Source organism: Camelus ferus, chromosome 11, assembly GCF_009834535.1.
Source record: "Camelus ferus isolate YT-003-E chromosome 11, BCGSAC_Cfer_1.0, whole genome shotgun sequence".
Lineage (NCBI taxonomy): Eukaryota > Metazoa > Chordata > Mammalia > Artiodactyla > Camelidae > Camelus > Camelus ferus.
The window spans coordinates 52,810,675-52,836,510 of NC_045706.1; the positions used below are offsets into that span (position 1 = coordinate 52,810,675).

The 25,836-nt window shown below is 45.5% G+C and overlaps 1 protein-coding gene across 16 annotated transcripts in view; it reads right to left on the bottom strand.

The window, feature by feature from the left end:
• The window catches only part of KCNMA1 (potassium calcium-activated channel subfamily M alpha 1), a 711,960-nt gene that overhangs the window by 103,704 nt on the left and 582,420 nt on the right, over window positions 1-25,836 (bottom strand). For 8 of the 16 annotated variants that reach the window (XM_032491958.1, XM_032491943.1, XM_032491942.1 and 5 more), the window contains exon 19: window positions 21,609-21,782. The exons of the other annotated variants lie outside the window; for them this stretch is intronic. In XM_032491958.1, the coding sequence (XP_032347849.1) occupies window positions 21,609-21,782 (174 nt within the window). The remainder of the gene's footprint in view (window positions 1-21,608; window positions 21,783-25,836) is intronic. 16 annotated transcript variants of the gene reach the window in all.

A 25,836-nucleotide genomic window follows, 5' to 3' on the forward strand; every position in this document is an offset into this window, starting at 1 on the left:
GAGCCCGCACAAGACAACAGATTAACCATTAGACTAGATATGTTGAAAATATACAGCTTCAACCTTTCCCCAGCTAGCTCAGAGCAATATATAGATGATTATTTCAACCGTCAGCTGCCGCACAGATTTAAACCCCTGCACAATAACTCCTGGATTCATCTGCCCCTTGTCAAACTTGCACAGCTTTAGTTGGAGGATACATGGTGTGGCAGTTTCACTGTGAATCCAGAATGATCCAGACGGCTGCTGTCTTTTTGTTAACAGGAAGCCAAACTGATGAGTTTGTAATGCATTTCTTATCAAAGGTTGTTTCAGAAAAGAAAATGTGCCCCATCACTTTGGCTAGAATTTCACATCTACTAGATTATGGGCTTAATCAGAACATCTCTGCGATTTTCTTGAGGAAGTAGATCATTCTGCATCCATTCCCTTAAAATCACTTGATGGCAATGAATTATGTATTTACCAATTTATAATTATCCTTGATTTTTCCCCTCCTGCAGTATACTTAGTAAAAATCATCAGCTGGAGCCTACAAAGCAATGGTGCTTAATAGATACAAGCACGCTAATATATTTTTTTAAGCTTAATGCTGATCTTTTTGAGCTGCTTGTCTAAAATGGTCATTGTGAATAAAGGGATTGTAATTTTCAACTCATACGCTTAACAAAGACAAAATGGACTGTAATGGAATTTATGGATCCTGTAAAGGAACTCTCTTTCTAATATTATCAAATAGATTTGGATTTACTGTAGGATAAATCGGATCTCTCTGAAATGTACCAAGAGAAAACACCTGTAAGGTACTGAACACTGTTCCTGGCACACTTCAAGTGCTCACAGAGACAGCAAAGCTGTAACCCCCACTGATGCGTGAAATTCAGTACTTAAATACCAGCGTTAAAATAGCTATTTATCCTGTCTTTATTTGAAATTCTGATGTTTTATTTATTATGTTTTTTTCTTTTTGGATTAAAAAAAATATTGCATTAAACTATTGTTTACCTTGATTACTCAGGGTTTGAGTGCCTCCTTAAATTTGGTGTCCAAGGCAAATATCTCACTCTCCCTACTCTAGTCCCAGCCCCTCCACGTCTCGAGGGTGTTCTAGGGGCTGGATCTGCCTCCCTGTCTGTCGTTACAAAGACCTTATTTTTTTGGTCTCTGCAGGTGTGTTACAGGCTCCCTTGCAGAACTGGACAAGGCAAATATAAATTGAGAGTTATTCTTTGGACCACTTCATGCTGTTTGCAGGAGATTGTTCAGGAAAACCCTTGCAGGAAAGAATTCCTTGTGGATTTACAAATTGTCAGACACCCAAAGGAGTGGAGAGAAGATGGTGTTGCCTCAGGAATCTGAGATTTGCCACCCGCCCAGGGTGAGAAACAGAAAAGAGAGAAAGGGTCGGGCCTCTCCTGGACTTAATTTCACACCTCACATCAAATTCTCCTGGTTAACACAACGTTGACTTATACTTCCACTTTGGGATAAAAGTTTTTATTTGCTTATATGTGTTAACTCAGATGTCACCTCCCTTTTCTTCTTGTTTTTCCTCCCCCTGCTAAACAGCCTCAAGGAAACATGACTGGCAGAAAACGTCAATCATGTTTTCATTTCCATTTTCACTTTGCTATTTACATTTTTTAAATTAATGCTTGCCCCAGTGATTCTATTTGAAGACCAGCCTAGAATCTAATTGTGTGTATGTGAAACTGTTTTCTAAATCGTAAGACAGTATACAGATAAGGGCTATTATTATTATTAATATCATTACTATTATCGGCTCATCCATAAACACCGCATCCTCCATTAAGCCAGGTTTGTCACCGAGCCCCCTGGAATTCTAATACGTATTCCAGATGCTTGTGCTGATACTTCCTCTGAAACTCCGATAAAGGTAAGACGCATCGTTTTTTTAGTGCAACCCAGGTGCACCGCACGGCCTGATGAAGGATGTTCTGCCAAAACACTTTAGAAATACTGGATGCTTTTAACCTTGGGAGGTAAGGACCAGTCTGGATTGTGATTTTACACTAAACACAGCATTTAGTGTATTTCTTAAGGGCATAGTCACCTTCTAAAGATGGTCCTGAGCTATAAAATCATTATCTGTATTCTACCATAATTCATCTTCAGACGTAGACTCTGCAACATTTTTAAATGCTAGCACATGGTCAGCCCTTTCTGGTCAACACAGAGAACACAGCATCGAACGCAAGAGCAGGGCCAGATAGGGTTTAGGGGGTGCAGGCTTCACCCTCTTTTGGGTCACGGCTATATGAATATGCAGACCCAGAACCAGCACCCAGGTCGGCTGACTTCTAATCCAGATCATTTTGTCAGAATCCTGCCCATGAGAGCAGGCCACCTGTCCAAGTCCTAGCTCTGACTCTCACGTTACTCAACACCCCAAGGTCACAAGGTCCCCACCCCCCTGGACAGAGGAGGACACCCAGCTTTGAGACGCTGAGGGGTTAAATGAGAGAACCAGAGCCCACGTGCTGACAGCCTGAGGACAAATACCATCTTGGTGTGCACTGCCTGGCACCACCCTACTGCGCCTCCGGATTTTATGTGCAAGACAATCTTATGTGAAGATTATCCATAAAAATACGGATTTCTAACTTTTGCTTTAAAATCTTGTGGAAGACTGGGCTCCCATTCTGGGAGGGTACCTGTCTCATGGGACATGAGCTTGCCAGCTCTTCAAACCCCCCGATGCTACCATCTGGACCCCAGTCATACAGCAGAGACCCCGTGTTAGCATCTCTACTGAAGTTCCATTTTCTCACCTAGAAAGGTGGGAATAGTCAGAGTACCTTCCTCCGAGGGTTGTTGTGAGAACAGACCGAGGACATAAAAAGTGCTTAGAAGGGTTCCTGGCAGGCTCTTGATAAATGTTACTCATCGTTATTATCTTGGCTTCGGAAATCAAAGTAATTAGAGCTCTCTGCCATCAGGTCCTTCTCTGCAAGTCCAGTCTGCTTTCTTCTGACTGTTCTACTCAAATGGGTTCACAATCTCTCCTCCGCCCCACACAACTGACCCGGTGTCCTACCACCAGACTGGGGTGAGACTCATCACCCCCAACCCTGTTCTCTGCATCTCGTTCGACGGTCACCTCTGTCCTATATTTCACATGGCTGCAATGAATGGCTCAGGTCAAAATAATTAGGCTACGCCAAGTGTCATAAAAACAAGAAAAGCCAGAATACGGGCCTCAATTGGAGAAGGCTGGGACTGTTTAGAGCAGTAACAAATGAAAGTCAGATGGAAATGTGGAGAAACCCCACTGTTCCCTCAAAATGACAGGAAATTCAGGCTGCCTGACTGTGAGGGTCTTTTCCCTTGAATTTTTGGAGGGATGTCGTGGGATTGGGGCGTGTACGTGAGATGGAGGGAGAGGCAGGGGGATGGTGGGGTAGAGGAGTAGCAACTCCTTTATTTTTCTCCGTTGGTTCTTCCTTTCAGCTCCCTATTCTATCCACCCTTCAAGAAAGAGGTTAGCCTGCTTCCTCCAGGAAGCCTTCCCAGATGACTGTAACAAGGTGGAATCCCACCTTTCTTTAAAACTCCCTTGACACCTCTCATCTCACACCCCTCTTACATCTTATGTATTTGCACTACAGTTTGTTTTCTATTTCAATGTGCCCTCCCCAACTAGACTTAAGAGTTCTTTGATGCAGTCTACAACTCTCTGAATCTCTCATGGTACTGAGCCCCTGGTAACGTTCCTAATAAATAAATAACTAGTTCTTAGTTGCCAGAGAGGTGGCATTGCAGAGGGGAGGCGCACAGCCTAGTGGTGGGGAGCCCAGGTTCTAGTCCCGGCTGGGATCACTAGTGTGGCCTTGGCAGGACCCCGCCCCTGCTGGAGGCCTGGTGTTCATTAAGCATGGGAGTTTTTCCAGCTTGGATTCGTAACAGGTCTCTGTTACTTCACAGGTATCACAGGAGCCAGCCATGGACTGAAGGCCTCATGACCCTACTGGCCACAAACAGTTATCCAGAACTTCCTACCGGACTCAACCCCAAAGCACTACAGAAGAGGAAAAGCAGGGTTCCTGGTCCAAGGGAAGTGTGGTCCAGCTCAGTGGTTCTCAGCTCTGCATTTCAATAAGACGAACTGGGGAACTCAAACACCAGTGCTTGAGTCGCTCCTCTGACTGCGTCAACACACATCTGGAGGGGCTGGGGGCTTGGCACTGCTTTTCCTTTTTCTTTCATTCAAAAATCTTTTTAAAGATGCACAATAAGAGAGAACCACAAGTCTAGCTGGAGAAATGAGATCACTGCGTTAGACACAGATATCTATCTCTCACAAGTAATATGAAATACACTATGAAAGGTGCTGCCTGACAGTGTCAGGTGAGGCCTAAATGAAATGCCTTAGACAGTAAGTCCTAGAAGGTCTGGGTGGTCAGGGAAAATAAGACTTGAAACAAGAGTTGGATAGACAGAGACATCAGCCTTATTCACCTGCGTATCTCCAGAACTAGATGCAGGGCAGTCAAGCCAGGATGCTGAATAGACTGGGAAGGGGTGGGGAGCAGAGGGTGGGAAGGGCACGCTACGTGGAGGGGACAGCCGGAGCGAAGGCAAGGAGGCAGAGAGGCACTAAGCTAGGGAACTGTAAGAAAATCAGTGTGGCTGGAGCAGGAAGGTTCATTTGAGGGCACAGTTGCAGGGTATAAGGGGCAGATAACGTAAGGCTTTAAATGCCAAATGGCAGAATCTGAATAATACTTGGCAATAATCGGAATCTCTGAACATTACTATTCCTTCGATTTCAAGACTCAAATTCAGAGAAGACAGTGGGTGGTTTGCATCTTGGAAAAGTCGATCAAAAATCTCCCTCACTCAGGCTACTTTCTCTCTGGCCACTTAAAATTTGCAAGTGTCCAAGATACGATGCACACATCTGTGCATGAAGCCAAAAACGAGGGGGCCCCTGGCAATGGTCCAGTTCCACTCTGTTTTATTCTGTGGAGCGTATTTGACAGGAAAATAAAGTTATTTAATGCCTTGGAAAGGGGTCCTGTGAAACTCACAAAGCTGCTTCCTCATAGCCCAGCCAGTTCCAACCTTCACTCTGGGCTGGTTATGCCCTAACTTCAGCTATTTATGTTGATCCCATTCCCTAGAAAAAGAACTGGAGGGAAAGTGGTCAGGGTTTGGCTTTCACAAGAAAACTGCAACCAGTACTTTGAAAACCATTTTCAACAAAACCACCGCTTTCGAGTGGATTCACCGAGAAGGAAATGTTGCCCCCAGTCCTCAACTCCTTGGTTTCAGCTAATCAACAACACTTCAGGGTTCTCTGTCAAAAACACGTGAGTGAAGAGAATAAGGATGCACGTGATGCCATCTGGATCCTTGATCCGCACCCCTTAGCTTGGTACGCCTAGAAAAAAAATTAAAAAAAAAAAAAACCTCAAAAGAGAAAATTCCCATTGGATTCCCTCAAATTTTTAAATTATGAAGAGTAAAATACTCGCACTCAAAATTCTAGGTAGAATTTGACAACAATGAAAATCAACAAATACAGGAGTTATCCTGGGATTTAGTCCTCCCGTTACATAACCTCAGTAAATCCACTGTCTCCTAAACAGACCGTGTGTGTACCCAAATACCCTGTATAAAAGGAATAGTGTAGGTAAAAGAAAAAAAATGGAAAAAGACATAGTTGTGTCTCTAAAAAATTTTCTTAAAGACTGAAAAATAGCCTATATGTGGATTAAAAGAAAAACAAAATAAAAGAAAGTTCTGCTTGTATATTTGCTTTTTACTTTTCATATTGTTGCTCAAATTGATGAGCTGATCAGCCTTTGTGCAGACAACCTTATGAAAAAAAAAAAAAAGAAACCCCCCAAAAACCTTCTGGCCTTTTTTCTCAGAAATTTAGTTTTGGTCCAGCGAGAAAAGCAACCTTCTTTGGTTAACTTGGATCTAAAGTAATTCTTGATGAGAGAGCATTATGTTGAAATTATTTTTACATAGCCCATTAATCTAGTACATAAGCCCCCTTTATAAAAATGTCCCTCATTATCCTGGTATGGAACGAAGCCTAGGGAATTAATTTGTATAAATAAACATTAGTTAAAAATGGGACTTGCCGCATAACAATGATCAGATGGCGGAGGTAATCCAGTCTTAGGGGCGAGACTCTGCTATTGTGTAGTTACCCTTTAAAAACTGTAACATTTATTTAACTAGGACTGGTTCCAAATGAGCGTTAAATCAACCAACTTGGATTTAAGGAAATCTTAGCGATGAAAAGGTATTGTCTTAGGGGAAGACTATCTCTTCAGCAAACAAACACACACAGTTTTAGCCATCCATTTTAGAAAATAAAGGAAAGAGAATCTGGAAAAGAAAAAGCAGAAAGTGGCAGGGCTTGGGATAGGGAGGGTAGGGGGTGGGTAGTACCTAGAGTACAGCCAGGTAGAGGGTTTCATTTATAGAAGAGCAGCGCCACCTGCTGGTAGATCTGCATTTCGAGGCTCTCTGCAGTTGGCCGGCGGTCATCTATCTTGCAATCTATGCATAAATACACAGCAGTATTTCTCAGCTGCTGTTATACATAAGAATTTTATTACCAGTCGGAAGATTTCTAACACACTGGTTGCAGTTTAATAATCCTCTATTACCTGAAGTATGGGTTATATAAAAACCTAGAATGTTAATTGTTGACAAACCAATTCTAATATGTAAAGCACTGTAAGTCACCCAGTAAATATCCAAATAAATCAAAAGGGATAGCTCTTTTCCCTCTAACAACATGTTATTAAATACCACAACTTGATCACTTACATAAAAATAATGTTCATATATTTCAATGTACTAAGAAATCAGGAAAAATGTAATATAATCTTACTGAGAGCTCTCCCTTCATTTACAATTTAGAGGAAAATGTTTTTGCAATGAATATTTTTTCCCTGCCTTTAAAAAAGTTGTACTGAAACCAAGGTGTCATTTAGGGAATTTTCTCATATAACAAAACCAGAGTTATAAATAACTAAGATTACACTTATAAAATCTTATATATTTTTAAATGGCAATAGAGGAGTCATAGAGCGTATAAGTCACTGATAGACTGAGCAGAGAAACAGTACCTGTCATTTTTCCAGAAAAAGATCACACAAATGCGATACCAAAGGAACACAATAAAAGGAAGAAACAGGAACGTGATAGGTGACTCTGATTATATCGGCAAAGGAAACTGAAATAAATTAACACCCAAGCACCCACGAAAGGCACAGTGTAGCTTCACTGCAAGTGATTGTTATGCAACAGGCAAGGCTGGTGATTTTGTAAGAACAGAAATAAAGTGTCGGCTGTGAAATCTGGTGGTGATAACTAATGACCACGCTACTAACAACTCTGATTTGATCTCTAACTGAAAAAAATAAAAAAGCACTCTAAAGGATAGATGTATGCAATAGAAATCGTATTTTCACTTGAAACAAATAAACCCCAAATGGGATCAAAGGGCCCCAGTAAATGAAAAATGACAGTTCCTATGTTGCCCTGATTTGATCTCAAGGAAAACCACCATGCTGATAAGATTCCAGAGCTTAAGAAGGGGCAAGGCTGTTCTTGGATTGTCATGGGAAGGGGGTGAGTGTCTCTGCCCATTCGGTTGATGGGAAGCCCACCCTAATTTCAAAAAGTTATTGAGATTTAATCTCTAAGAACTACAGTGAAAAAGACTGCTCATGCAGCACTCAGAAGGGTATCCCTTAAAACACACACAGACACTCTGTTTTGCTAGTTCTGTTGGGAACTGTGGAATCCCTTTACGTTCCGTTCTTCCATCTTCTAAGTTGGGTAAGGCATAGGGGTAAAGAGATCGAAAGTCAGAGTGCTTCCTGTGAGGCCAGAGCGTTTCCGGTTACCTATCACGCGGGGACTTGAAGGCGAGTGTCTCAAGCGAGGGCAGACAGCATGTCATCTCCCACCTCCGCTGGTTCCCACTTGCTGTGGAGAGACAGGGTTGCCAGGAGCAATTTCAGGCAGATGTGGAGGGTGTGGGGGACTCTGGTGGAGCTCAGGGCTGTCGAGATGGGAGCTGGGGGCTCACCTGCCTCGACATAACTCCCAGTGGGTCAGCCAGTGTATTAGCGCAGCAAGAGAGGGTCCCCACAGCTGGCTGGGGTCTGAGTGGTTAAAGGTGCCCTCAGAGCAGTAGGGAAACATTCAGTTAATGGAAACTCAGAGTTGCAGGAAAAGAGCTTGTTTGAGCTAGAAAGGTATCGCGGACCTGAAGGGCAGAGCGAGGTCACCCGGAGAGGAGAGAAACAATGGAACGTCTCCCTACTGGACTCAAATACCCGGCGAGGCCCTATGGAAGGGGAATACATCTTCACCCCCAGATCCACTGCCGAGTCCAAACACTGCCGAGCTGGAGCAGGGGGAGGGAGGCGCTGCCTTCAGGAGCAGCCATGCTCAATTCGAGGTCCAGCTCTTCCAGAGCACTCCCAGTCAAAGGAAGCTGCTGCTCAGAAAGGAGTGCCTTGCTCAAGATGGCACGAGGGAACACACAGCGAGATCTCTAGGCTCAGGACTCTCTTTTCTTTTGAGATATGTGCCTGATGAACTATGGAAACACATTCCCGACATGGTTTCTATGTGACTCAGCAAATATTTGTTGAATTCCTAACTGTGAGCCTTGGCTGCTTGTGGGCTTTATGCTGGGAATTCGAAGACCACTGAGAGTTGTTTGTTCTTGTTGCTGACTTCTAGAACGCTGAACATGAAAACTGCTGGAAATGAGTTTTATATGAGTTGTGACAGAATGACAGAGGAGAGATCCATCCATAGAGGTGGGTCGGGTAGCCAAGAAGTCTTCACAGAGATGGCGATATCTGGACCGTGAGTTTAAAGCAGGAGTCAGCAAACTTTTTTCTGTAAAAGTCAGGCAGGAAATGTTCGGGGCTTTCCATTGCAAACACCCAACTTTGAGGCTTCGACTTGAAAGCAGTCTTGGACAATAATGAATGAATGTCTGTGACTGTTAATGATAAAGCTTTATTTACTAAAACAAGCAGAAGGGCCGCGATTTGCTGACACCCTACTTCAGAGGCTGGGTGAGCCTCCATCAGGTAGAAGAGGAGGGGGAAAGAATCACGGCACAGGAAAAAGCTATAGGAATGAGTCACAAGACAAAAACAGGACATTTTAAAGAATGGCCAGATGAAAGGCGCTCACGTGGAGACTGGAACTAGAAAAACCGGTTGAAGCCAAACGATGAAGGGCTTCGAACGCCATGTTAAGAAGGCTGGAGGTTGTCCCATAAAAAACAAGGACCCGTCCAAAGTTTCCTTTTTCTCTCTTTAAAAGGGAGTAATAACACGATCAAATTGTACTTTACCATAATAAACTTAGTGGTGGTTTAGTGGCAAGAGAGACTAATTAATTGGAGGGCTGTGGTGGCAGACCAGATGAGAAAAAAAATGAGGGCTTGAGGTTGGCAGTGCCACGAGAATGAGAAGAGAAGGTATGAAAGGTCGGCCAGTGGTCAAATGAGAGAACTTGGCCCTCAGTAGGATGGAGGAGAGAACAGGATCGCGGAACTCAGGATTTCAAAACGTCTGTCAATACTTACCAACCCACCGCTAGACCTGTCCTCACATCAGGTCGGCTCAAAGGAAGAGGCAAAGGTGGGGCCCAGGTAAAGGGCGTGGACCCTGTCTTGGCCCTGGATCCTTGCACTAATCTCATGAGTGTGAAAATCAGCCAGCAGCAGAGCCCAGCTGCCCATAAAGACATTTGGGAAAAGTGATGATGTGAAGAAGGCTCAACACCGTTCAGATCTCAAAGACGGGCTGAGGTCAAAGCCACCATCAAGAAAAGAAATGCTGATGGAACTTGAAAGAAATGTGATCTCTCTCCACCATCTGTTCCCCAATTCTTGGCTCTCCAATTTTCATCTTGCGAGAACACATCAAATTCACTATCTCCCTGTCCATTTTAGAGATGGAAGAGACATAGGGCAGTTCCGGTAAGATGAGGAATGAAGAAACACAGGGGCACAGTTGCTCTGTGAGACGGGTCCTACTGTGACCTTACAGATGAGGAAACTAAGGACTAGAGAGGGTCTGGAGCTTGCCCACAGCCCCGTGCTATCGAGGGATGACACCTACCCTGGGAGTGCCTAGATAAAACAAGATGACGTCAGTGCCTTGAGAAGTATAAAGACTCATACACGTGTAAGGCACAAGTACTCTTACTACAGCAGTCAGCATCCACTGAGCATCCATTTGGTGAACATATCAAAACATGACTGCACCAGGACTGACTGCAAAGTCCTGTGCCCGGAAAACACACAAATCCCACCCCTTCTCTCTTTTACCCTGCTCTAAGGTTCCCTAGACTTTCAGGCTTCAATTGCCAAGGAGATCATTTTAGCTCACTGCATAGTGAGGGGAATGGCTTGGGAATCCCCTATTATAAAGCAGAGAAAAGGTAGGAGATGTCTGTCTCTCAGACGCCCATCTCCATCTTCACGAGAGAAATCTGTGAAGCAGTGACCCTTCCAGCAACTAGCACCTTGCACGTTTCGCATCCACGTCCCAAGGCTGCCAGGCCATGTGCCCTGAGCCTCCACCTCCTTCCCATCTGCATTCTTAGCAAGTTTCATCCTGTCATTTTCACTGCGCATCTCTTTGTCTCTGCAGGTCATTGTACCTCCTTTTTCAGTAACACCTGTTTAGGGCTTTGGCTTTGAAGCCTCCCTGCTGGACGTGTTCTCTCAGTTGGATATGTTACAAGCCATATGTGGAAATTTACTCATCTGCACTGAAGAAATGGCCAGATCAACCTTGACAAAATGCAGAGAGCAATTCAAAGCCACTCAAAGGGAAGAGAATGCTTGGTACAGCCTGAGAGAGTTCTGTGAGCAGTCGAGAAAGCTCCCTGCCCACCCCTTGTCTCGAGCGAAATACCCAGTGTGATGACACAAGAGAAAATGCCTATGAGACACTCAGCCTCTGGACACCTCGAGGTGGGAGGAACTGTCACCTGGGTGCTGTGGGACTGGATTTGGCCCCCTCAGGTCAGAGTCGACAATCTCAATACTCATGAGCAGCCTTAAATCTGTCTCCGCATTTTGGCAGGTGACTTGGTCATTCACAAATGGTTACAGCTCTCCACCAATGGGCCCTTTTCCTCACATTGGCCCTACCTGAAGCATTCACATTTTTGTGCTACCCTGACTCACAGGAACATGATCGGGGTCATCAAAATTAGCAAAACTGAATGCAAATGTCACATGTCCTTGATTTTCTAGAACAAAGGCTCTACCTACACACGTACACTTTGTATGCTGGTACCCCTGTCTCCCCTCATTGGTGGATTTTGGCCTACTGCGATTTTTTTCTGCCTTGGTTCCCAGAACTTCTTCCCTAATATTTAACCTTCACAAAGAATAGGGATTGTACCTCCTAGATGATAATTTTCAAGATTCTTCAGTTATGTCCCAGTTTTTCTTTTTCTTGCTACATTATCCCTTCTGAATCTTTGTGTCCCAGTTGTGTGTGTGTGTGTGTGTGTGTGTGTATACAACTGGGACACAAGAAGACTGTATACACAGACTGTATGCATCATACTATCCAGCTATCTACATAATATTATAAGCAGCTTAGAAAGTTTCAGGAAACTTTATAGATCCAGCACCATCCTGCTTCTGTCAGACCACCTATTCCTTTAACTGATGATTGAGAATCCCTTCATTTATTCATCCTTTTACTCATCCAATATTTACTGAGCTGGAATCCTTCAGGCCACTTCCTACTCAGGCATTCTTGCCAACGTGCAAAGCCCAGCCAAGGATGCTAGCCTAGTTACATTTCTGGCCTTGGAGGGAAGGCAGGCAGCCCCTAGGTCTTTTCTTGACTGAATACAATCCAACAGGCTCCAGCCCAGAAAGCTGGCATTGGCCAAAATGGAGATCACTTTCAGGCCAGTAGTCTGCTCCGTTCCCAGAAGATGGTCCCCGCTCTGTGAGCTACAGATGCCCCTCAACATGCTGCTTTGTGTGGCTCAAGCTCTGGGGAGCAATCCTTCTCATTTCAGTCCAAAGTCTCTCAGGGCCATTGACCATCCCTGATGCAGACCTGCCTCCAGAACTTCCACTTTGAGTTGGCAGGTTTTCTCTGGAGCTCTAGGAATATTTGGTGGTGCTCACCCTGCACTATTGAATGGGATAAAATGAGGGCTTTGTGCTTTACTAGAAGCCAGAAGAGTTTTTCTCTGGCTGTTTCCCTCGGTTGTGGGAGGACAGCTCCTCCCACGGATGTTCAAATGAAATGACAAGAAGAAAGGCTACTTTGGAATCTCCAGAACTTTTCCCCAGCTCCTCTTAGCTGGACATCAGAAGAATGTCTCCTCACAAAAGGAGGAAAAGAAGAAGAAGAAGGTCTCCCCAGAACAAGAACCTACGGGCGTGTCTAGAATCTCTCTGCAAACCAGGCACTGTCTATTGACAAAGGGGTCTTTGCTCTCTGAAATTTCCAATGTGTGGCTCTGACAACGCTGGTCGTGTTTCCATCCATTTCGATTCGCCTTGGAAACACGTCTGGCCAAGGAAGCAAAACTCTGGTATGCACATGTGAGGATGCAAAAGTCCTCAATTATCTGGGGAATTCAATATGGTGGTTTGGGAGAAAAGCTCTGAGAGAGAAAGGACACCACAGGGCCGCTGGGTGCATGTACTCTGCCTCGTCCACTCCTAGGAGCTGGCATTCCCAGCACGCACACCCCACCACCGTGTGGGAACTCAGGACTCAAGTGCTTCCCTGTGCTGTTTTAACGACCCTTTGGGGTCGATGGTGGGCATAAATCCTCCAGTCACGATGCTGACGTTTACAGACACAATGAACGCAGACCAAGTCCTTGCGCACAGAGAAATCAAAAGGAAAAGAAAATTGTGCCATGGTACTTAGAAATGCCACATGACTTCCTCGGATTTTGTGTGGCAGAGCTTCACAGGAAATGTGTTTTGTATTTTCACTGGAGTAGGATAAGTGGTTGAAAACTACAGTGGCTTTTCAGTGAATGGGATGTGAAGCACTTTATTATCCTGTTCCCTCCATCGATGGAAGGAGACACGCTGTCTCCCTGAGAAAGATGGGAGGAGAAGGTCATATTGCCATACACAGGGATTTAAAACAGAATTCCCATGAGCTCTAACTGAAACCACCGCATACACCTTGAGCCAAGAACCCTCAGGGCTGGTCACATGTCCCAGCTGGTGGCCCTACTGGCTTTGTTTCCGCTGCCCAGCCTGGGTCAATGCCATTCATGCCAGCAATTCAGAGCTGCCTGGCTGTGACCTCATCTACACACTCAAGATGTAGGTCTTGTTGGAAATGGGGAGGCTAGTAAAGGAGGGAGAAGAAAAAGGTTAGAAAAAGGAAATGGATGGAATAGGCTCCCAAGACCAGGGGCAGTGGAGGCAGCCCAGTAGGTCTCCAGGCCCAGCCAAGACTTCAGTAAGTTCCCCAGTAAGAAAACTCCACGGAACCCAGACAGGAGTCACAGTGACGGCTGGGTCAGCTGGGGAGAATTAAGCTCAAGAAATTTAACTAACGGGCTTCAACCACTTCAACACCATCAATTAAAGTTTCTTTAAAAAGATTTTTAACTGCTTGGATTTGTGTTTGGCTAACGTGCTTCTGCTGAGAGTCCCAGAGGCTGTTAGATCACACCTCCCTTTTTCAGGCTTCTCAGAGCAACTTCTCCTGCCTCCTCCTGGCACGACCTCCCCTCCGCGGGTCTTCTCCACCCTTAGAGGGCGGCTCCCCCCTGCCTCCTCAGCTCCAGGCCCCTTCTCCACAGGGGTCCTGGAAGCCTTCTCAAAACAAAGCCTCTGTCGCTCATTCCCCTGGTCAGATACCGTGAATGCTTTCCGCCGTATTACATGTTAATGCCACGCCAATCACAAGGCTCTATGCACCCTTCTAGGCTCCTCTCCCTGCACTCCCAGGAACAGGTTTTAAGCTGCAACCCAACTGGGTGACCAGCTGTTCAGCAGGAATTTCCAGGCCCTAGCTCCCTGCCCACAAGTCCCTTCTCACGCTATCAGGCAGGACAGCCTTTTCCTCCCATTCTCCAAGGCACATCTGAACTGTCACATCCTGTGGGACCTCTCCTCAGCTGATCAACAGGAGGTGACCTCTGGGCCTTTGTACTGACAAACACTTTGTACCTCTCTCTCTCCCAACACCGCCCACCCTGTCTCTAGCTTTCAGTAGAGGAATCCTCATCTTTCTCCTCCTTCCTTGGAGACAGATGACCTGTCTCCTTCAACTGTGTAAGTAAGTGAGGAACTGAACTTGCTCCACAGGCTGTGGAGCCAGCCTGTTCTCCAGTGCCAGCCCCAGTGCCGACTTGCAGTGTGACCCATGGCACCTTTCACAGTCACCTCCATTGACAGCTGCCTCAACTGCAAATAACAGTCTGATATGGATGAAATCAGTCTCTGTAAAGGGCACAGAGCTGTGCCTGCAATGCAGCAAATGCCATGCGTGGATTAAATTAAACAGACATAACAATAATGAGCACGCATGCATCCATGTACACACACCCCCTTGCGGTGTTGGCAGAGTCCCTTGCAGATCACAAGGCAGACACTACACTAAGCCCAGTCTTAACGTAAATCCAAGTTAAGCAACTGACCACTTCCTAGCACTACCACATTACCAAGCCTTGGCTCCTGGGCAATGGAATACATATATAATAATAGTCCATGTATCCACCTCGCCTCAGAAGGAGAAAGTGATTTTTCAGCACCTCTAAGAGGCATCACTCTTCTTCCCTCCTCACCAGCAAGTATGACCTGTCTATATCGCTACATCCACTCTATTCTGAAAATGGTTCCCATTACACTGTTCCATGCTCCGTTGCTTCTAGGCTTCAATGCGAATCAAAGATCCCAAACACTGAGAACTTTCCTCTAAGCATGCTGGCAAACACCCTCAACTTGTTGGGCCAGAGGACAAACATCCATCTCAGATGAAGGAAGCATCCAATAGAAAGGATCGGCACCACATGAGAAGGGAGGATCCCAAGGCATGATTGAGACCAGAGGTGCCGCATAGCAACCGCTCGTTTCCGTCTGGAGGGGATTTGCAGGCAGGAAGCAGCACAGCCTGAGCCGCTGCCCTGTAAGCCTCTCTCCAGTGGCTTTACACCATCAGGGGTCTGAGACTAATTCCAGACAATGCCCAATCGCATCACAACAAATTAGCCACAGACACGCGATAGCAATCAACGCGGGGAGCTGTCCTGAATGTGGGCCGGGGGATTCCCTGTCTCCACGAGCCGAGCGCTCCCACAGATGTTTCTAAAAGCCTCTTCCCAGAGGCCCATTTAGAGAGAAATTAAATGCAACTTTGACTTAATTAACGTTTTAAATGATAATGAATACAATGTAGATTCATAGGAGGCATTTACGTTGTGTTGTAAAATTGATAAAAATTTAATAACTCTTTGTTAATAAGTTATGTCTCCCCAGACCCACAAAGCCTAAGGCGCTGCAAACTCCAGCCTGGGTCTCATCCAGGCTCCTGGTGCAGGTGGAGGAGGGAGGCAGATGGACTTGACATTTGCTCCAGGCCTGCTCTGATTCAAACCTCTGCTTGTTCATCAGTACTTGATTTCATACAGTAAAGGTCAGGATTTGGGCTCAAGGCACAGCCTTGACAAGAAAGCTCAAGTGAAAGGCGGGCTGGCCCTGGCATCTGTCGCCCGAGATAGCAGGGGAGGGGGGAGATGGAGCGCTCCCTGGCCACATCTGTCCTCCACCATGGAGGTAAGATGGAAACTCCGCTGCCTGGTGGTCGGAGCTGTCAGGGTGAGTATCGTGACAACCGGCCACTGTCCTGAATTAAAAATGCAGACATAATTTCCATGTCACCTTGCATAAGGACTTCTGCTTAGCGTACTTGTGGCACGCCAATGTCTTTTCTGGTTTGTCCTTGAAGAGCCCCGTCACTTAGTAAAGAACCACATCCCTGGGAAGGGAGGTGTCCCAGGGACAGGAATACACACAAAGCATCTCTTCCTCTTTCCTCATTCTGACCTTTCGACTTCCTGTCTCCCTGCTCTGTTTCAAAGGACTCCTATTGAAAAGCTGGCTGTTTTTGTCCACCGTTCCCTTTCCCTTTTCTACATGTGGTGGCTCTGCACAGGTTATTTACCTTTGTTTTGTTTTGTTTTTTACAGCTTATTTATCTTAAAGAACTGGGCAGTACTATTTTGGAGGTGGGGGAGGGGTGCAGGGAGGGGAGCACGATGAGGTCCCAAAATGCAAGTCAGTTACTTCACCTGACACTAGACTGAATTAAGAAATAAAAATTATGATGAATAAAAAACATGGTTGGTTTGGAGCTCTTTAGAGATGGGCCATCAACAGGATTCTTTCCGAAAGAAATTTTGCCCAAGCGCGATGGCTGCCTTGCACTGAGCTGACCACCGTAGAAGCACGTAGGACGGTGCCTCATGCCAACCCACTGCTGACTGTGGCCACCACAAAAGCAAGCAAGAGGCACTGGCTTCTGCAGCCTTGCCTGCTACCAGCCAAAGTGCCCCAGGACGCCCTCCCAGGCCCACTATTAGTCTTATGGAATGATTAAGCGGTTGCCTAGGTCAAGCTGCCTTCCTGTTTTCACTTCCTGCCGTGAAGTGCAGATGGCCAAGTCAGGACACATGCGCCAAGGCTAGCTAAAGAGCTAGGGTAGAATCCAAAGGCTGCTTTAGTGTTTGCTGTCATGGATATTGAGAGAGAGAGGGAGGGAGAGGGGGAGGGGGTGAGGGAGAAGGGAGGGAGGGTGGAGGGGGAAGGAAGGAGGGAAGGAAGGAGGAGGGGAGAGAGGGAGGGAGGGAGACACCACACGAGCAAGCATCAGAAAATGGGAGAAACTGTGCCTCCAAAATGAATGGGCTTTAAAAAACACATGGAAAACTACGAGTAAATTGATTTGGGCTGGGTCTGCTTTGGCTATCCGGCTGTCCTTTTTCTATCTTTCTGTCACTGATGGCAGTGGTGGAAGAAGAGAGACTCTTTGGTTTCAGAGTAAAATAAACAAATACAACTTCAGATCGGGGAGCTTGAAGAAAGCACCCAAAACTATACACACATGAAAGAAATGAGAAAATTGCAGGCTGCTGATTGTCAAACACAGCTTATTAAATCTCCCTGCAATAGGCGCCGGTGACTGTCAGCACGGGGTCTGTCCCATTATAGACACTGTCCTGGAGCTGTTTCCACCCCCTGCCCTAGTATCTGATTTTATGTACTTCAAAATGCCATTAGTCCCCTCGAGTGACTTTAGTTCTATTGACAATGTTAATTCTCTGCCTGTACAAACCAAAGGCTACTTGGGATAAGCTGATTTTTGTTTATTATCTGACAAGACTCAAGATTACACTAAACTGACTTTGGTATGTCTCCCTTCAACCTAATCGTATTGGACTTCTCTCAACCGAACCATTGGAGTTGAATGCCTCCTTAAATTATATATTTCTACCCAAAATAAAAGTCGTGCACCATTTAAAATGAGCTGCAGTAGTCTGCAAATGGGTGTATGTGATTGCGCAGGTTTAAATTATTACTAGATTGAAAGGTTTGAGTGATCACATGCGTCCCTTAGCTAAAACTATTTCTAAGTGCAAGTCTAAAGATCCGTTCCTCTTTGAGCGCATGATTAATTTGTTCATGCCGGGGTTACTGACGGTTTGTGGCCAGCATCATGTCAGGCAGGTCTCAGCAGGTTTGAATCAATAGGGTCCTATGTTGTCACTGCATCATCATTTTAATTGTCCCTTTCTGTTAGACTTAGAAATCAGATATCAAGCAAGAATTGAAATAACAAGAATAAATTCTGAACAGAGAAAAGGTACTATTTTGCAAAATTACATGGAGAGATAGTGGAACAGATTAGAACCTCAGTGTATATTTATGTGTGTATGTTGCTAGATGTATATTTTTTATATTTGATGTACTATAACATAGCTACTTGTGAAAAGTCTGGGGCCCACCCCATCTTAGAATCTTTTAAGCGATCTGGTACTTTTGCCCAGCATCCCCCTAAGGAGAAACAAAATAGAAATGATCAGAAAATGATGCTCGGCATACCAATTCCAGCCCACCATCTTGAATCATTCAGTCTTGCCCAAAATAGAACAGTCTTGTGATGAATCCTTATGAGTCACTCATATTTATCTGACACTGCTTTTTAAGTCTTTTGTAAAGGAGTCCTACTTCTCTGCAAATCTTTTTCTCAGCACAGTGTGGCCTTACATCCCACGAGTTCTATTGAAGGAGACTACTGGGAGAAAAGTATGCAGCTTAACAACCACAGGGACGGGGACAGGCCACACCGCCAAGGAGAGGTGCGCGGCGCGGGCAGGCCCTGCTGTTAGAAGGCGGGTTTCTGACACTGCGTGAACACTTGGAATATACTGCCGCCCCCCTGGGGACTGGCTACTTCCCTTCCCACTTCAGAAAACACATAATGGGACTTTGTGCTTCCATTTAACGTCCCTTGAAAACGGAAATCTTTCCCCTTATGAGAAAAAAAATAGTAAAGGGGTAGACGAAAGGCAAAAGAGAAGGAATTAGGCTGTCTCCAAAGCTCACTCGCTCAACTGGGAAACTGCGACCAAAGCAAGCTCTATAATAATATAATGACCTTTAATGAGTGTCTTGGGAAACAATACAGCCCTAGCATAAAAGACAAAGGGCAAAACCCATCATGGCTCCGCTGACACTAATTCAAAATGATTTTCAGAACAACTAAAGAATGTAAGAGAAGTAATCTGATCTGCCCATCTGACCTCACTTTGATTCAAGGGCCCTTCTCCTGCCATTTCTAATTGTCAAACCCTCTACGTTTCACATCTGCTCATATTTAATGAAAAGCCCACTCTCACCACCGCTCTTGGAGGCAACCAGCTCTGTCCAATGGGCACATCCAACCCCACCACCAGCGAGGGAAGCCCGGGGATTGCTGTTGGAGCTCTGCCTGTGGAATTCTGCGTAGAGATAGACATTTTTTAATTGGAGAAGAAGGGCTTATGCGGTTGCATGAAGGGGCTCAAATTGGGATAGATTTTTCTAACTTATTATTAACGGTCAAAGGTGAGTGGACTCACACAGGGATGGATGAAATCTGCTTTTGTTTGATGGGAGTGATGACGGCGGGGAGACTGATGAAACAGAGAGGCAGCCCCCCACCCCAGGCTGTCAGTACCAGTTAAGCCTTCAACCTACAGCCCAAAGCTCCACATTTTCCACGGTGGGGCTGATGGTGGAGGGACAGAAGCACAAGCCTCTCAAGCCCAGGATGTTTCTGAGAAGCCGGGACCCTCCCATCCCAAGGTTTTCTCCTCCTGGCCTCCATCAACACTTGGAGGAAACTGCAGAGCTGAAAAATCCCTCCAAGGAGGGTTTCTCCACTGCACACACTGGGTATTGCGGGCCTCCCGCAGGGAACACAGATTTCACTGCAATTGATATGGGTGGCTGGTGCCAAGACATGACCACAGGCCTCAGTTTAGAGTCTGAGTGGCTCCTTCCTTCTCTCCACTGGGTCTCTGGGCCAAGGTTTTAGAGCCTAGTGGTTGCTTGAAAATAGAAGCTGTGCCTCAGGCAGACGGGTAACGGGGGGGGGGGGGGGGGGCTGGCGGATACATCCACCACCATCAATCAGAGATGTGGCCCAACTGTGCCACCACCGCCCACCCCTCCTCTCTCCCCTCCAGCTCCTGTCTGAACCAGTGTCTTGCCACACATTGTAGACAAACAAATTCTTTCTGTGGTACGACCCAGTTTACCTTGGCGGTATCACATGAGCCAGAGAGAACTCTCGTGATGAGAATAAAGGAGGAAGGACACATACTGTGGCATCTGTAAGAAAGATATTAAAGGAAATTTCCTTCCTAGGATTTTAGGTCAATGTGACCAAGACAGTCCAAAACCCCTCTCAACACAACGCCTACTCAGAATCAATTTAACACATGAATCCTGTCCCCTGGCACTGTTCTGAAGGAGCAGTGAATCACAAATCAGAGAGGATAATGATTCTCCGGGCCTAGAGCTAACTTTCCCAAATGCCTCAAAGACAGCTCCCTGCACAAATAATGTCTCCGACCTGAACTGCGTCTTCAGATACCAGCACCCGGCAAGGCACACGGCTCCACTGCATACAGTGAAGCGAGGCTCCGCCCCGGAAGCCCCGGATCACTGCCGCGCCAGCACCCCGTGCTGGGACCGCCTTCAACACCGGCATGTGGGTCAGCAAATTCTTCATGGGAACAAATTCTCAAGAGTGAAGGGCTCTTCTCCCTCCTTGTTACCTGCATGAATTAACTGCTGCTGGTGAAAATTTAGTTTAACTGGCTCTGGGCACTTGGAAGAGAGGAGAGTGGATGACAACATGGTCACCAACAAATGTGGTGGCTGCTTACAAGAGGAAGGGATGAACACAGATGGAAGAATGGTCTTCTTCCTCCCATGCTACCAAAACAAGGGAAAAGAAGGTGACAGCTAGACTTTAAGGCATCCGAGTCCTCACGCAAACCACAACCTCTTCTGCCCTTAGACGAGAACCCTCAGTGAACAAGCTGGAAGTTTCTATAACATCACCCACGAACCATGTCAGTAAAACACCAGCAAAGTCAGTGCCGAAGACAAGGATTGGGGGGGTGGTCTCAGCTGCCACCTCGAGAGATTCTTCAACAGCTCTGAGCTTGTGGGTGACAAGTAAGACTGACCCCAAAGGCCTGCGTGATGGGCTCAAGGAAACCATGGAAGTTCCTGGCTGATGGTGTTTGTTGTTGTTTGGAATCATGATCGCTACAAGATACCTTAGTTAAACGGGGGACTATATTTTTTGAAAAACAAAAGATATTAATGGAATGAGCCTTTGAATTGGTCATCATATTGAGGGGAGGCTCTAAAATCCACCAGTCTGTGCAGGTTGGCAAATTCATAATACTCTTTCAGAGCGTAGGAGGCAATCCGGCATTGGAGGAATGAGATACAGGTTAGGGAGACACAGTAAAAAAAAATAATAATAATAAAATAAAATAATAAAATAAAAAGCCAGCTGCATCGCAACCCTGTTGTATTTGGGAAACTATCTAAGCTCACTAAAAGCAATTTCATGCCAGAGTTGGCTTGTTCTCTCTACACCGTTTTCCTTCCTCCCTTTGACCCCATCTGACGTCTAACCTCTTTCCCCAAATAGTAAGATATACATTTCCATGCATCTCTGTATCAGTATAGTGTTTGATTTGCAGTCACATTAATTTCCAATTTATATGCTTTTAAAGGAGAGAGGAATAATATCACCAGGTTATAAGATCACAGACTATGCACTGTTACAAGAAAACACAGCAAGTTCACAGAACCAGGAGGGAGGCCTCCCCGGCACGTACACAGGGACACAGGCAGCATGGGCGTCACATCACCACATACATGGTCACAGCGGGAAGAACACAGCAGCCCGACGGACGCACAGAACCACAGGGCACAACACAAGACGGGGATGGTACCACAGACAGCACAGACACGGAAGTGCATGTGTTGGGGTTAAACTTACAGGCACGGAAACTGGTGGAGCAATCATTAACAGAGACAGAAGAAAGTGGGAAGGCTCTCTCAAGGGTGTCCACGTTACCACGCACACGGCCTGACATGCATGAGCAGTCACGCTCAGAACGTCCGCAATCAAAACAACATGCCCGTCTCATTCTCCGGTAGATGGACATCTTGGCTATCACCGTGTGGTTGGATGGGAGGAGAGGAAGAGCGGTAGTTAATGACAAGGTCACACACAGCAAGGCAGCTGGAAGGGAGCTGAAGGGAGTGAACACAGGTCTTAGTTCACATAACAGTCTTGACCCAGGGGAAAAAAATGCAGAGTGACTGTTGGCAACAGTTCAGTCGGACATCGGAAAAAGCAGAGAAAATACAAATTGCCTTTATAGTCCCCCAAGGCTGTCTATTGCACATGGTTTTTCTCCGCTAAGTAAAGCGGGTGACCACGGGAAAGGGCAGGGCTGATGACAACCGGGTTGTCGGATGAGAAGCAGCACGCATATAGACAGCAGAAGTGTAACCAACACCGTTTCCCCTGGCGCGATTGATACAGGAGGACAAAATATACACACAGCCGATCAATTAATTGCTGATTTGGCCCAATAAATGTTTTTTTGCAAGATGCAAAAATATCTAGTATGTCGGCTTTCTAATTTCCATCCATTTCTGGGCATTAGGCAGAGGCCGGGACAAGCTTGCATCTAATTTGATGTGAAACGATTACGTGTTAATGTAGAATCTGAGGCTGCCTCTGCTGAACTTCCCCAGAGTGAGTTTACATGATGCCTACAGGAATTTAAATTTACTCTTGACAGAACAAATATCCAAATCTGTCCATATAAGAAATGCAGCTACTCAAGGCTAACGCTGCGTATTTGACATTAAAGGCAGTTTGCAAATCAGAAATCACCAAAAGCATATGAGATGTGGGTCTACTGGAATTCATTTAGCTACTCATGGGTGTATTTTTCTGCTGAAAGCTGAGAGAATCTGAAAATCGCATCTGCTTTTCTCTCCCCACCTACCAAAAATTCAGAAGGCAACTGGGCTATCGGTTAATGATTAGTTTTTTCCTTATACAGAAAATACTGGCCAAAATAGATGAAAAATTATGAAACATGAAATGAGAGAACAGATCCCATGTAAAATATCTTGTTGAGATTTGCATGAGGCAGTGATAGCTCTTCTAGAGCTGGTATCAAAGTTTCTACGCTGCCTGGGAGTCCAGCTTGAGCGCTAACCTACCAGAGTTGCTGGACATCACTGCGGTCATTCTCAGGGTGCTTCATCTTATATTTCAGCACAATGCCAATTTCTATTTCAGTACAACGAGAAGCGTTTTCCACCTCATTCTGATGCTGCAGCAGGCCACCACTTTTGCTTATCCTTGACATGAACCTGCCTGCCTCTCTCACAAGATGGGAGAAGAATTCATGTTTCCTCCGAGCATCACAGCCAAATAGCAACTTGAAAGGGAAGAGGTGTTATTCCCTGTGTCCACACCTTCCATTCTGAGAGTCATTTTTCCCCCATCTTTTTTTTTTTTCCTTTCCTTTGTGGAGAATGGTGGCACTCTTACTTTAAAATATGACTAGTGGTTTTGCCCTCTTTGAATGTTCCAGTCACCAGGAAGAGGGGTTTAAATCTCTTGAATGGGTCAAGTCCTGTTCTAAGACCTTTATGAGTTGCCATACAGTATATTTGTCAAGCAGGGGTAACGTTATGATCGTGAGGAACAGGCACTGGGGGGAGATGAATGAGAATTGCTTCAGCAGCAACACCAGTCCCGTAACCCTGGCTCACATTTTTAGTGACGTGTTCTTTGAGCATCCTAGCCAGTCAGCTGTTCAGATCATCATGATGCAGCCCCACCCCTGTTCAAGGCAGGGTACATCGTTCCTGAGCTCAGCTTTTACCAAAAAAAAAAAAAAAAAAAAAAAAAAGTTCCACTATAGCATTTGAATCAGAATTTAGAAGGCACGGTGTGATTGCCCAGACACCCCAAACAGCAGTTGCTGAAGTCAAGAAAGGGAAAACAGTCTTCAGCTGAAGACATGAAAATAAAGTTATTTTAAGTACATCCAGATCTGGGGGACCACTTGCAGACCACTTGCTTGTTTTATTCCTTCTTAGTTCTTTTACTGGAAATATGGATGGGTTATTTACACAGAGGAGGGAAATAAAAATGATGTTTTGTTTCACTGTAGATAAACTGTTTTGGAAAAAAAAATTTTAATCAAATGCTGTAGCAGAAGAGAAGCCCATCAAACTCTGAAATGCTATGCTTCTCATTAGCAACCGTGCCTGGTTTTTGTTTCCATACACCATTTTTGGGTTCGTATACCATAATAGACTCTGACACATTTATAGGGAAAGAAAGCTCATATATATATATGTATATATATGTATATATATGTGTGTATATATATATATACACACACACACACATAAATACACACACACACACATAAATACACACACACACACACATACTGTCTTTAAGAACAAGGGGAGGGAGGATGGGAAGTCCATCATAATGGGTGACTGAAACCTCCCACTTGCTAAGGGTACAGGAGGAAACAACTTCAAACCAGTACCCCTCAGGGACGGTTTGCAGTTGTTATTGTTGGCCCCTCAGGAGACCATGCATTATTCTAAAATTTCATAGTGTTAGCATGCAGGCCACAGGCTGAAACTGGTCATTGAAGCAGCAAACCCCTCCCCCCAAAACCCCATTTGCTATAAGAAGATTAAATGTAAATTATAAGCACTCACATTCCAAGCAGCATATGCATAAAAAAGAAAACATGCTATTTCTCGTCATTCCTTCCCAGTCATCAGTTTCACACACTCACACCAAATTCAAAATAGAAATCTCAGAAGACAAACAAGCACCACCACAAACACACACACACACAAGAAATCAGCAAGAATGATATTAATGAAAGGCTCAAAGACAAGACAGAAACAGTTAAAAATGATGGAGCCCCACACACTGACAAACCTCTGTGAATGACAATGTCTAGACCAAGGGAGGTGGGCTGTTTTTACTCTACTTCTGGAATAATCCATTTTCACCGACCCCTTGTCAGATGTCTTCACCTCTAAACGTCTGTGTCCACTTTCTCAAGAGGTGAGGCCCATTCTGACATCCTGACTGGTGGCTGTGATCCGTCAGGCTTTGAAGGACGTGTGTTCCAGCCAGGAAGAGCCTCCCTCTGGGTCATGATGTGAGTCACCAACAAGCTCTTTAACTAAGAACGGATGAGAATGTGCCTCCCGGGCGGTCGCTATTCCAGAAGATGTGGACACTCTGTGTAAAATTACGCTCTCGAGTTGTAAAATAAAATTCTATCAAAATTAAGTCGTGGACCTCCTCCTTCAGAAAATACCATCCTTCATTCCCCCCTTGGCTCTCTCTTTGGCTTCCTAATCCTTCGGTTTTGTTTTAGTGAATCGTGAAGATTCAGAACCACTGGTATTTTAGTTCCACGCCTCCATGATCATTTCCTTTTCTAGAGCTGATGTAGGTTCGAAGGTTAATTTCAGATACCAGCGTACCACTTAAAAACTCCCAAGGTTAGGTTTCAAAGAGCGATTTTGCAAGTTTCAACATTTATTTAAAACAGGAGTAAGTTTCCTATAGTCTCCCTGGCCATAGGAAGTGCCCTCTCTCTGGTGGTGTTTGCTGGTTTTCTTTTTAACCTCGTGGCCCAATGCTCTCCTCCCCAGTCTCAGGCCTCAGAAAAGGGAGTTTTCCCTGAGCTCAACGGTAATACTAAGTAGATCTGTGAGGACATCTAGTGGATCTGTGTGGAAGAGCAGCTGGTTAACACAGCACCTGAACTATCAGGAAGAGGATGCTGTGAATTGAACTAAAACGTGCTCAATGGCATTTCAATTCAATGGCTTCTCCGAATCCACAGCAGATGCTCAGGGAAGAGCGGGGACGAAGGGGAGAGGGGTTCTGGGACACGGCCCTAAGGTGGTCCAAAAGTGGCACCTTGCAAGCACATGGGTCCTGCAGACTAGGGCCATTTCAGCACTGGCTGGCTGGGTCTCCTAAAAGCCCTGCTCTAGCTTCTCCCGTGTCTCTGGGCAGTGCGAACCCCGCAGCTACTTGTCATTCCATCTCTGGGCTCTTGGAACTTTACGCTCAATTAACTGCCCCCATTGGCGGACTTAAGTCTGGGAAAGCAGAAATATAAGCCTCTGGGGACTCAGTTTTC